Source organism: Rhinoderma darwinii, chromosome 5 (genome assembly GCF_050947455.1).
Source record: "Rhinoderma darwinii isolate aRhiDar2 chromosome 5, aRhiDar2.hap1, whole genome shotgun sequence".
NCBI classification, from domain to species: Eukaryota; Metazoa; Chordata; class Amphibia; order Anura; family Rhinodermatidae; genus Rhinoderma; species Rhinoderma darwinii.
Genome location: NC_134691.1, coordinates 39,660,277 through 39,674,644, shown reverse-complemented (window position 1 = coordinate 39,674,644; position 14,368 = coordinate 39,660,277). Strand labels below are relative to the sequence as shown.

The 14,368-nt window shown below is 42.2% G+C and overlaps 1 protein-coding gene across 47 annotated transcripts in view; it reads left to right on the top strand.

Annotated features, from left to right (window-relative positions):
• Positions 1 to 14,368, top strand: part of RIMS2 (regulating synaptic membrane exocytosis 2) — a 583,792-nt gene that overhangs the window by 399,835 nt on the left and 169,589 nt on the right. For 42 of the 47 annotated variants that reach the window (XM_075825887.1, XM_075825888.1, XM_075825841.1 and 39 more), the window contains 2 exons: positions 1,204 to 1,383; positions 6,715 to 6,824. In XM_075825887.1, coding sequence (XP_075682002.1) covers positions 1,204 to 1,383; positions 6,715 to 6,824 — 290 coding nt within the window. The remainder of the gene's footprint in view (positions 1 to 1,203; positions 1,384 to 6,714; positions 6,825 to 14,368) is intronic. The other 5 variants (XM_075825864.1, XM_075825869.1, XM_075825875.1 and 2 more) reach the window with 1 other exon arrangement.

Sequence of the window (14,368 nt, the reverse complement as noted above, 5' to 3'; positions counted from 1 at the left end):
TGTAGAGTAAGGCATAGACGTGTTCAGGAAAGTTTGGTACACCACTATGTCACAGTTGAAAGGCAGCAATGAACTAGAATAGAGGCAGGAAACTCAATAGTCTGGCAATGAGGAAGTGCAAGGGCCAGGCTTATGTTGCAAGCTAAAGAGGTGCGACAAATCAGGTAATCAAGTAAGGAATCTCAAGAAATAAAAAAAACAAGAGAACCTAGACAATATGTTCAGCATTGGGGCTGCCCAGCAGCACCAGTAGCTCAATGAGAAGAACTACTGCCTAGGACACAGGAGTTTTTCTGTGTTCGAATATTCTCACCCAATTGCCATCATAGTTTACTAAGTTCCTTTTAGAAGAGCAACCTCCTCTTTGGCCAGTGTAACATTATATCTGTGCAAAAAGGCACTTAGCTCCCTAGAACTTTTGCCTTACCAAGTACAGCACTAAGTATTGGACCTTCAGAGAAGCAGATGAAGGCAAGTCTTCTAACATCTTCTTGACAGCTTTTAACATGTCTAAATTTTTAGCTAGACAACCTCATGCCACCATCAAGAGATAACACTCAATGTCAATAGGGTAACTGATCAGCAAATAACAAACCGTTTTACATATCAGAATTTGGCCATTTGTTGTAGGAAAGAGTCATCCATTTCAGTCCTGGCTGGTATTGGCAGTTTTGATGATCTTCCTGGACTAGATATAATAGGTAAAATAATCGTTAAGTGTCCATATTATGGCCATATTACCTTAATCCCCTGTGGTTATACTGATCCGAACCTAGATCACCATAAAACCCTATGCTGATCTACGTTTGTGCAGTACAACTGGGGAGGTCTGGGTGAAGCGACCGTAATACAGATGCCGTACCGGCCATGAATGAACAGGCTGCATCATTATATCTAACCATCATGTTCTTTTGTGCGATGTGATACATTCCCTTTCATTTATATTTTTTAGGTTGGTGTCTTCTTATTGTAAAATATTATGGGGAAAGCAATGTTGTTGTATATGACGATAACGTACTATTTTCTCTTTTTCCTACAAAGTATAACATGTTCTGCATCACAATGATTTTATTTTTGGCTGTTTTGATGAATATTAAAACGTATAATAATTTTGGGTCAAGAAAAACATAAATACATATAAATCTCTCCTCCCTGAAAGTATGACAGACGGTCAACTGAGCGACTTTTTGACTAACGTTACAGGAATTGTGAAGCGGCAGATAGACACCCATATCAAAGATCCAGGTCCACAGAACAACGGCCTGTACTTGAGCGGACCAACTGCCGCTCCCGATCCACTGAACGCCCTGACTCAAACCTCATGAGGTCGATGCCTTCATTAATGACGGGAAGATCAGCCCCTCCTTCACCTGCCTTATCGAGGTGAAAAGCAACAATGGCTCAGCCTAATTCCTCTCCTCCCTCCCCCCTCCCCCACAGAATCACCATTTTATTTTCCCAGTAGCTCTCCAGTCTCTTTGTCATTCTTGGCTGATCACGTCTTTAACCGTAGATACTAACGTTCCGACTGCTGGCACACTACTTATATTCTCTGCTGGATATAATGGTGTGGATGCCATTGTACGTTGTTTACTAACCGTATTTACCTGCATTTGTTTTGTGATTATTTCTCATTGTTCAGGAAGCCTGGTTTTAACTCATAGAGCACACCCCATAACAATCACGTCTTCTCTTGCAGAGTGAGAACTTTGTTTGTCCTCATCAGACATTGCTTAACCAGCGAGTTCATGTCATCATATGGTTGTTTTAATTTCACTCCAAAATTGGGATTCTTGCTCTTTCGTTGTAGCAGTTAATAAGTTCAGAAAGCCGTATCTTGTCTAAAGAAAGCATTTGCTACAGCTTGGAAGGCGAGACCAGGTCTTCTTCTGGCCTCGGAGATCAAGCTTGCATGGGATGTTTTCTTTTACCAACAGAAGATATATTTTTCAGCACTTATTAACCTATTATAAATCACTGACGAGTTTACGGAGGTTACATTTTTTTTTATTTGCACTGGAAATCATACACAGATGAAGCAGAGTTGAGTTTGTATTGGTATGTTAACTGTGGTTTTACATAGGACAACCCAACTCTTTATCAAAGACCCGGAGATAAATGAGAAATCCAGCTCTTCTACATCAGTCAGAAAGCTCAAGAGTTTCATTTATTCTCGAGGATCTTAAGAAAATGGTTCTTGGTCACTTCCAGGGACGCAGCTAAAGACTCATGGGCCCTGGTGCAAGAATTTAGCTTGGGCCCCCCTACCCATCCCCAACACCACCAGACCTATGCACATAGACCTATGCCCAGCCGCCTTGCCCAACAGCCTCCATGGATGTCCCCACAGTATAATGCCCCCCATAGCTCCCCCCCCACAGTATAATGCCCCATAGCTGCCCCACACAGTATAATGCTCCCCATAGCTGCCCTCACACAGTATAATGCTCCCCATAGCTGCCCTCACACAGTATAATGCTCCCCATAGCTGCCCTCACACAGTATAATGCCTCCATAGCTACCCCCACAGTATAATGCTCCCCATAGCTTCCCCACACAGTATAATGCCTCCATAGCTGCCCCCACACAGTATAATGCCTCCATAGCTACCCCCACAGTATAATGCTCCCCATAGCTGCCCCACACAGTATACTTCTCCCCATAGCTGCCCTCACACAGTATAATGCCTCCATAGCTGCCCCCACACAGTATAATGCTCCCCAAATCAGCCCCCACAGTATAATAGCCCCACAGTATATTGCCCACATAGCTGCCCTCACACAGTATAATGCCCCCATACAGTATAATGCACCTCATAGCTGTCCCCATACAGTATATTGCCCCCCCCATAGCTGCCCCATACAGTATAATGCCCCCATACAGTATAATGCACCCCATAGCTGTCCCCATACAGTATATTGCCCCCCATAGCTGCCCCATACAGTATAATGTCCCCATAGCTGTCCCCATACATTATATTGCCCCCCATAGCTGCCCCATACAGTATAATGCCCCCATACAGTATAATGTCCCCATAGCTGTCCTCACACAGTACAATGCCCCCATATCAGCCCACATACAGTATAATACCCCCCATATCAGCCCCCATACAGTATAATGTCCCCACACCATATCAGCCCCCCATGCCATATCAGCCCCCCCATACAATATAATGCCCCCCACCATATCAGCCCCCCATTCCATATCAGCCCCCCATACATTATATTCTACCCCCCCCCGCCATATCAGCCCCCCCTGCCATATCAGCCCCCCATACAGTATAATTCTCCCATATGTGCATAATAGAAAAATAATAACATTACTTAGGCCTCATGCACACGACCGTAGTGGTGTGAACGGCCGTGATTTGCGGCTCGGATAGCCACAGAGCGTCCCCCGCGAGCCGCCCGCAAATCGCGGACCGTGCACATGGTAGCGTACATTAATTTCTATTCTATTTCCTAGGCCATGCACGGACCGTGAAAACCACGATTGTGTGCATGGGCCTATTGAAATGACTGGGGCTGCAATTCACCCACAGATTTGCGGGTAAATTGCAGCCGCAAAAATAAGTTTCTGTGCATGGGGCCTTACCTATCCCAGTTCCCACGCTTGTTGGAGGATCCTTCTCCTCCTTTGGTCTGTGCTGTTAGTGACTCGGCGCAGACTGGCGCGATGACATCACTACATCGCGCTTGTCTGCGTCGAGCCGCTCTTGGCTCAGTGAATGCCGGAGGAAGGAGCCGTCAGCTCTTGCTCCAGCATTGAATGGAACCAGGTCCTCGGTGAGTGACTCGCGACCCCCCGGAGGTCTTCACACGACCCCCTAGGGAGTCGTGACCCACAGTTTGTAATGTATTGTGCCGTTTTCGGTGGAGAGAGGAGGGGGGGCTGTAATTTAATGGCCACCCTCTCTCCACTGCAAACACAGACGGCACATTACAATACATTACAGGCCACCTCTGTAGCTCACCTGGAGTCTTCCAGGTTCTTCTGCACCGGTTCTTCCACGCTGACTGGAATGACCCTCATGTGACGTCACGGTCACATGGTACACTGAGTGTCCGCGACGTCTAAGGAGCCCTGCCCATAACCAGAAAAGTGCCGGCGTCACAGCAAAGATAATTTATTTAATCATTAGCGTGCTGTGTGGCAACGGGGGCCCTGTGGGCGCCCCAGGCTTAGGGGCCCGGTCAACCACTGCGACCCCTATAACTACACCACTGGTCACGTCCTTTATACAGGAGTAGGTTCTTTGCATATAACTCTCGATATATGACACATGAGTTTAAGACAATAAATGAAAGTCATTTGTACGTTGAAAAAAACATTAAAGGGTTTCCATATAGGCTGAGAACAGTTCTCAGAAAATTGAGCTGGACTACAGCTGGCTGTAGACATAGACTAAAGGAACATTTCATGGGGAGATAAGTGGATGGCAGGTAGGAGGTAAGCGGGTGGCACCTCTGATGCCACCTAACCCAGGGGCTAAGAAAAAGGTTCCGATTATAGTTCATGCCATCACCATCATGGGACAAGAGAGCTGGTGTCTGCTGCCCTCTTTTACCCCTCACTTTTTTGATAACATTGCTGTGATTGTGGCTTGGCAGGAGCCCTGTGCAAATCCACGTAGCCCATCGCAAAGGAAGAAAAGGCCGACCTGAGTTGGGTCTCTGTTCTCTTGGGCCCCATAGCAGCTTCACGAGGATGGGTCATGTGTGCCCTTGTTGTTGGCAGCTGCTGCAGAAAGTCTGAACTCCATCTAGGGGCATCTTAAAGGGGTTGTCCAGTTAAGAAAAACAATTTTCATATATCTTATTAGGGAATTCTGAGTAAATAGGGTCCTGTCCTACATCACACAGACAATACATTAATATGAATGGGCACTGTGTAATGTTTAATTTCCCCTGTGGTGGCGCTGCAGGGAAATTGAACAATTAATGCCAGGTTTCCCCACAGAGTACAGCTGATTGTTGAGGGTCGCAGTAGGGGACACTTCTAAAAAGTAGGTGCTCAGTGCCAGCGAGTCACTTTTCCTTGGACAGAATAACTAGATACAGGCATGGGGGCTGCAAACTAAACCTTTGCCCAAAGTGAAGGAAAGCCTAGCTAGATCTGCTATAGTATTTTGCTAGGATCATATTCTCACCGATCCTGCAGCTCTTTCACAGTGTTTCCCTGCACAGCCGAGCTTCCGTCCATCCACTGTGCAGGAAACTACAACACAGTCGCTAAAGGGACCTCGATCATAATGTTATGACGTCTTCTAGCGATATTCCATAACATTACCAAATGAAAATACCCCTTTAAACTCCATTATGTATGCTGTATTTTACCTATATTGCATGAGAATTAGTAATGACAGCTTGTAAGTGTAATCTGGTTACGAAGCAGCCTGTAGTACTGGAGATAGATAGATAGATATAGATAGATAGATAGATAGATAGATAGATAGATAGATAGATAGATAGATAGATAGATAGATAGATAGATAGATAGATAGATAGATAGATAGATAGATATGAGATAGTAGATAGATAGATAGATATGAGATCGATAGATAGATAGATAGATAGATAGATAGATAGATAGATAGATAGATAGATAGATAGATATGAGATCGATAGATATGAGATCGATAGATAGATTAGATAGATAGATATGAGATAGTAGATAGATAGATAGATAGATAGATAGATAGATAGATATGAGATCGATAGATATGAGATCGATAGATAGATAGATAGATATGGGATAGATAGATAGATAGATATGAGATCGATAGATATGAGATCGATAGATATGAGATCGATAGATAGATAGATATGAGATCGATAGATATGAAATAGATAGATAGATAGATAGATAGATATGAGATAGATAGATAGATAGATAGATAGATAGATAGATAGATAGATAGATAGATAGATAGATAGATAGATAGATAGATAGATAGATAGATAGATAGATATGAGATAGATAGATAGATAGATAGATAGATAGATAGATAGATAGATAGATAGATAGATAGATAGATAGATATTAGATAGATAGATAGATAGATAGATAGATAGATAGATAGATAGATAGATAGATAGATAGATAGATAGATATGAGATAGATAGATGGATAGATAGATAGATAGATAGATAGATAGATAGATATGAGATAGACAGATAGACAGATAGATAGATAGATAGATAGATAGATAGATAGATAGATAGATAGATAGATGGATAGATAGATATATAGATACTTCTCTCTGGTATATGCACCTCCCCAGAAGTTTTATTCCGTTGACTTGATGTGATTTATAATGGTTACTCTGTGTCGCCACTGTTTTCACCATCTTAATTAACTGTTATTAATTTGGTTACTCATCATGTCCCATAACAGCTTCTTTACTGTAATATTAAGTATTAACCTGTCTGATGAAATTGTCTCTATGTATCAATTCCACACAATGCTGACATGTGAATATTGGCTCTCTCTCTTCTGTGTCCACCGTGCTTTAATTGTGCCAATGTCGCCACCAAATTATAGAAATTGACATAGTTAAATCAATCTGTTTTGAGAAGAAATATTTCATTTTCATTTTTATTTTTTAAAGCTACAGTCCCCATTTTATACCAGAAGTTGGTATAATTACAGCATGACAATGTATATATTGCGGATCTTAACCGTGTGCAATTTGTTTAAACATATGTCTTATAGGGCACATCCACGTACTGGCTCTGTTCAGACAAGCCCTTCAAGCACTCCATTAGCAGGACGTAGAGGCCGCCAGCTACCACAGCTTCCGCCAAAGGGTTCGCTGGACCGAAGTAAGTGCAAACTTTTCTAAAAGTAAAATCCATTGGTTACAAATGAGATTTAATTCCCATATTCGTGACCAAATCTCTCATGTGTACATTACATACTGAAGCAGTGTGATCTATTTATGCGACTCTGTGATCCCAATACCGCATGCACCATTCCGTCAAATGACTGTGTTCTTTATTCTGAGTTTGTCGCAAGTTGCTTTGCTGGAATATTCACTTGAATGTCTATAGACAGTTTATTCATATGATTGCCCTTCTGGCTTTTAAAGGGACAGTAAACCTAAAGTATTTCCCTTATACATTTCCAGGGCCATTGAATATATTCTAAATTGATCTATTTAAATACATTTATTGTTCCCTGTTATCAGCAATGTCAGGCTAGAAAGATATTAAGGGCTTATTCAGACAAACATTGAAATCGTCCGAGTGACAGACTTTTTTTAACGGCTGCATGTACGGAGGTAGCCATCTTTATCTTGACCTGATAACTTTGCGTGATATCACACAACAAAAGCCATTGAAAAAGTCAAGAAGAAGTTTCTTAACACTGTGTATTTAATGCATTAAAAATCAAGATAAAGATGGCTACATCTGTATTTCTATGGGGCCGTTGTTTTAATGGACCGCGTGAACGGCCTGTGAAAAAATAGAGCATGTCCTATTTTTATCCGTTTTCACGGAACCCTCAATAGCCTCAAGTCTATGAGGAATCCTTGAAAACGGGTCCCGCACAGTTGCAAATCGGCCGTGAAAAACTTTTCACGGCCGATTTGATAAATGTTCGTCTGAATAAGTCCTAAGAGTATTTTTCAATTGGGTTCATGACAGAAAGTCTAGAAAAATCACGACTTTACTGGACATGTCTCCAGTTCTGAGAAACTCCAGAAACATTGACTTCCCTATGGGGGTCATCTCAGCAGCAAAATTATTAGAAGCAGTGGACTTTAGTGACCCTTTAATGTTCATGAGAATAGGACATGGGTTATTATTTCTTGATTTAGGGATATGGGGCATGTAAGTAGTATTTTATGAGCGAAGTTATCACAGACATTGGTGGTATATCGGTAGAAGCTCCGATCGGCAGAGTTCTGATCACTAATGCAAAGCAGCACACGTATGGGAAAGCAACGCACGACTTTGTCTCCTGTCGGCTGCATCCAGATTTTCTGGGCCACTTTGTAATCGGCGATACATTAGAATGGGCCAATCATAAGGCCTCCAGAGAAAGTCTTTTGGAGTCGACAGGGGAAGAAGTAGCGCAATTCTTTCCTAGCGCTGATGCCACTTTGTTCTAGTGATAAGGATGGGGGTGACAGCAGTTGGGTCTCTGCCTTTTGGACATAGGTGGCTCAGGCCTCGTTCATATCTGCGTTGGAAGCTCCGTTTGGGGCCTCCGTTGCCGATCCGGTCAAAGTTACCAGAAACAACTGCGCAGCATTCTGTGCTATTGTTTCCTGTAGAACCACGGACACCCTGACGGAAAGCTGACGGAGCCCATTAAAGTCAATGTGTTCTGCCGGCTGCCGGTGGTGCAACGGAGTCATCGTTCTGGTTTTTCCTTTGTTCTTCTTCTCTGACGGAGCAGAAGAACGGAAAGACCCGACACAGGTGTGAACATATCCTTATTCTGACAATATGCCACCAATGTCATTTATAAGACAACCACTTTATTATTCAAGATGGTGTCCTCACAGTTCGATAGGAATCGGTGACATCATTCTTCTGTACTTCAGTTTTGATTATGTCACCAGTTCACAGTGAAGTCACATATGCTACGTTTTATGGAATAAGATGATTGATGATGATGATGATTGAAATGGCCGACCACCTTTGTTAATGCCCTAGCAAACTCTATGTGATCATTACTAGTACATTGTTCTTGTGGGTTGAGGATGTAAAATCAATAGTAGGGAATCTCTTACATGCAGTGGTTATATTTGTAAGATTTTTTTTTTACTGTTCCTAAAAGGATTTTGGCAGGTTTGGGCAGATTATATAGTCAATATCTGTTAGTCTATTCCTAGAAATGCCGATTTTGGGTTATTGGTCTACGAATACTGATGATATTGAAAATGTATACTGATGTTCGACACCTTTTTCGGGGGTTCCTTCACATTTGAAGGCAGCAATAGAGGAGAATTCCATCAAAGTGTAGGAAACCTTGATGGAACCTGGAAAGACCCATTATAAGTCCATTGGGTCAGTTGATCACTGCTTTGAGCCATTGTACAACAGATCCGGCACCTCGTCACGGCTTCCATTATGAATATAAACCATATTGCAAATGGGAATTTAGGTCGGGTTCAGACGTGGTAGAAAATCCACAGCAAATGCACAAAAATGTGCATGTATGACATACATATTTCGCTGCGGATTTCACACTTTGCATTGATTCTTTAATAAACCTGTTCACATAAATTGTACTGTAAATTGTTGCAGTTTTTCAGTGCAGAATCCACAATGAGAATCTGCCACATCTGAACATGGTCTAGAAGCATCATGGGACCATTGAATTCATTGGGCTGCCTGTTTATTGCACGGACGAAACAAGTCCTCTCGAGGTAGAGGTGCTCTTTGTAGTGTTTGCCCATTCCGGCTCATAAATGGAGGAGCTGAGAGGTCGACCCCCCCCCCCCTATTAAATTCATATGACCTTACACGGCATATAAACAGGCATTGATTGATGACCGACAACCGTTTTAACCTGTTCCTGAACCATGACGTACATCTTCGTCATGATGATCTCAGTCACTACCATCGATCAAATCGATGATCCCGACTGTTAGCCACTTAAGTACTGATCGCATCACTGTACAAGGGAGAGAGCCAAGCCTGGCGTCAGGACCTGACAAAGGACCTGTCTCATGTGTGTGCCTATTACTTGTAGTATGCCCTAATAGGCACCTGTGCATATTTCTATGAACAGGCACAATATGCTGGCATGCAGAAGTCGGCTAGTATATTGTAAATAAAAAAAAAGTAAAATGTACAGGTAACGGCAGATGTCAGAGGGCGCAGATACAGTTGAAACCGGGACATACCGCCGGCCTCCCAGGAGAGCGAACACCTTCTGGAATTTGGGATTGTCTCGCTGGATCGGGGAAGGTTGGGGAGCATGCTGCTATGCGTAAGCACAGGCACAGCACTTTACATAAAATTTAGAATGATTATAAACTACAAGCAAAAGTTATAAGATAATGGCCACACACACAAATTTACACGTCCACACATATTTATACACATACTGAGCCAATGAGCCTCAGTATAGGCAACAACTACATCGACTTTCATTTTAGATGTATAAAAAGCTCGATAGAGATATAGTAATAGCCTAATGTCTATTCCTTTAGAAATCAGCCATGTCATGGCCTTAGCCAACATGCCACTAAGCTGAGGAGAAACAAGGGGACGGGAGACTTGGCTTTAATGGGATTCAGGTTCTGTTTTTCATTTTTTATTTTGGTGGCTAGAATAGTACACCAGACTATACAAGTATTCCCACCAAAAAGAACTGCAACCAAACAAATTGTAGGGTGAACTAAAGACATTTACCATCAGAAAAATGCCATTGAAAGGTCCATGTTATTGTTATGGTCTCTTGGAGACAACCATAGTCCATTTGCTCTATTAGGGCATATGGACATCGTTAAAGGGGGTCCCCTGCTCAGGACCGTCCTCTACGAACTAGAAGTTCCAAGCGGCTCCCGTTCTGGCAAACTTGAGCCGTTCTTGTATGATAAGGACAGTTATTAATCTAAATGGCCGCAGATGTGTACTTCCATGCAAAGATTAGTGGCATGAGATGACTAACCTTAAATTTTTTTTAAAAATAAAGTATGCTCTACTCAACCTCAGACAGGCTAACAACAAATACTTTTTTTTTTTTATATAGCTGGTCATCTTGCACCTCTCATCTTGGCATAACTCGAACCAGAAGGTTTGCCAGGGGTGTCTGGGAGCAGGACCGGTGGCGACTAGCTCATCGCCCCAGGGGCCACATTCTGAAAGCAGTAGTGTCTGATGAGAAAACCCCTTTTAGAGGCATAACTTGAAGCTCCGGGACCCCAATACAAAATCTATAACAGGGCCCCCATCTACCACATATCATTTATAATACTGGTGTCTTCTTATGCGGCTAAGTGGCTTTTGGGCCCCATCAGGACTGCTACCTGTTTACCCCCTATGGCCCGGACCCCTTTAATAGGAATGGTTCTCTATGTTGTTTTGTACAAATAATGCTGAGAAAAACATCTGTATGAATAGAGCCTCAGTCTGCCATAATTCATTAGTAGGCCCGGCCTTAAAGGTGCGGTGACAGAGGAAGCACTACCTGTCATTTCTGAAGGGGACACCAGTGGCTCTGATGACATGGACACCCAAAGCTTTCACACCCAATGCCAGACTTGGTGGCTGAACTTATGTAAAGTCAGCTTCACGGGATGCAACTACATTCCCTAGTATACTAATTGGACAGTGTATTTAGGCAACTGTCTGGCAGTGATATTTGGGGACGGCGAGGTTGGATTTTACATACACTATATGGTATATCCTAAGAGGAACATCAACAGAAGGTACTCTACGGGGCACCATTCAACCATTAGCACTGTTTTTTTCTGAACATAATTTAGACTTATACTTTGCACAAGTGTTTGTCATGTCTTTTACACCTAGGTCCCAATGTCTCACATTCATTTTTTCCATTATTTATTTTTTGCCTTTTTTTAATGTGATTCTGTAATATAGGGCTTTTGCCTCAAGGGTGGCACAAAGTACTGATGTTCTCTTCTTAGAGCTATGTAGCTAAAAGTCAGCCAAGGCAGAAAAGTGTCCAACAAGTTGCCGAAAGAATGCCAAGGCATCATGGAGATTATTTTGGTCGTTTTTGGCAGCATAGAAAGAAAATAAACATCGTAAACAGTTCTCACACTTTTTGTGTATACATGTCATTAGAGCCATATATACAGGGTCTGCAGATAGGACTCTCATCAGTGTTAGAAATTAAGGATTCCATTCTCCTAGTGAAGCCACTTCCCAGTTAAAATCAATGAACATTATAGAAAAATAATTCCTGTTGGATAAAATAGAGATATGGTTGCGCCAGGTCCAGAGGCTTAACTTGACGCTTCTGGGCCCTCGGTAACCGGGCCCACCGCCTGCCATTTACAATACTGATGTCTTCTTATGTGGCAAAGGGGCATTGGGCCTCCTCAGTCACCAGTGTAGGGAACGTTATAACGCTTAAGACATGTCATAACAGTTGATTATAGGAAAACCATTAACATATTGGTATACAGGTATATATTACGTGGGACTTTGTTATTGATGGCAGTTGGCATCTGCCATCTTGATTATATGGTTTTTCATCACAGTTGGTGCCATTTTACTCTTCATGCTTTATAAGACCTTTAATTTTTACCAAATAACTCAATAGTGGTAGAAGTTATTCTTCATTGATTTGCACCTTGAAAGGTCGTGTATTCATATGACTTGCCGTGTTGCAGCAGTACTGCAGACTCTCTGCCAACAATGTAATTGGTTTTGCATTAACCTTCACTTTATTTAACCAATTCTTCAACATTTAAAGTGTAGACTACCTGCTGCCCTGCTCTATATTCCTATCATTCCCACTCTTAAAGCGGACCTGTCACTAGGTCATTTAAGTTGAACTGGTTATCTGACCTGAATAGCGCTGTCTCCCTGATTCCAATGACGGTTGTTTTTTTTTTATCTGGACCCCCCTGTTCCTGAGATATTCCCTTCGTTGTGTTGGTGCCCTATATGCTCATTTTCTGTAGTTAGCCAACAGGGCGGGATCTACTCTCATTCTCCCGAGGTGGAGCTACCTGCCCTGCCTCAGGCACAGCGTGATCTCACGACATATGGTTGTCATCGTGTAATCATGCTGTGCCTGGCCGTTCTGTAGCTGCCTCGCACTGATTGGTCAACGTCAGAGGCAGGGAAGCAGGCTCCACCTCGGAAGAATAGGGGTAGTTCACGCCCCGTTGGCTAACAGCAAATTAGCATATAGGGTGCTAGCACAACTGGGACATATCTCTGGAATGGGGAGTCTAGGCAAAAAAAAAAAAAAAAGAAGACGGTGTTGGAATCAGGGAGACAGCGCTATTCAAGTCAGTTACCCAGTTCAACTTATATGACCTAGTGACGGATCCTCTTTAAAGGGAGTAATTCCAATAATAGAAGTATATTTGAGAAATGCTGTACGTACATTTTGTAATAATAGGTTTACTTTAGGTACCGAAGGTGACCCAACACTTTTTGTGATAGCTAGATCATTGACATACATATTAAAAAAAATCTCAACAGCCCATGTTCATGTGGGAAAGAAAGAGGCAAACTAACAAAAATGCATTGGTCGGGGGCTGCATAGATACTAAGCGCATATTCACATGCGGTAGTTTTGCCTGGTTTTTGCTGCAGAAGCTGGATTTTATAACACAGGGTTTATAAAACAGTACAATGCTAAGAGTTGTAGGTAATTCATAAGGGGCAAATCTTTAGTTTGCTCCTCTTGTCCTGTATCAAAATACCCTGGCCAAGTGACTTTTTGGTGCTCTCCTTGCCTGCCAGAACTCGGGGCACATGCCCTGCCACCCTGTTTCAGCTAACCATTTCCTTTTGGTTTGCGCCATTTTTGCCACTGTTCTTTCCCACCATGGACTTTTTAATGTAGCACCACATTTAGATTTTGGATAATGACCTAAAATAAACTTTTCTCTGAAGGTTGGTTGTTACAAAACACCAAGTCATTGTGGAAGATTCCACGGCTTGATTATTTTCCTCTTGCTGTGCTGTTTTCACTTCATTAATTCCTCTCAGTCCCTCTGAAACACCTGCAATAGCTAAAAACAGAAGGTGGTAGTGTTAAAGATATTGTTATAAATGTTTAGAGGCGCTTCTTTATATTAAATCTGGAAACACAGCTTGCACCACCATCTAAAAGGACGAAGATATATATATATATATATATATATATATATATATATATATATATATATATATGCAGGAGATATTTTGATATACAATGTATTTTCATGAGTGTCCCTAAAAACAGCTGTGATGGTGTTCAGCAGAGTGTCGAGTCAGCAGACACTCCTATCAACTCCATACATTTCCTTGTCAGTGGGAGTTTGGTTGATTTTTTATTTATTGGGCCTCGTACAACCCTAAGCCCATGAGATACAGAAATGGTCCTGGTTTACGTGAGCGTGATTAGAGTCCGTTTTCCTTTCCATAGTCCATGATAATGGATGACCATAAAGGGAACAAGGAATGTACAGTGAAAACTCTTTGAGACAACCAACCAAAGTTAGTCAGATATGGTCTTCTAGGTGGGTGGTCCCCACAAAGAAGAGGAACAATATACATAGGATGTGGAGGAATTGTAAATCCTTCATAGAAATATCTTTTTTATAAATTCTTTTATTTTCCCTTTTCCACAACACAAAACACGATAGTGCAAACATCTGCAGCACAAACATCGGCTCGCAGGCCAGTGTATGTTTCCACAATAAGTGCAAAAAGAACAT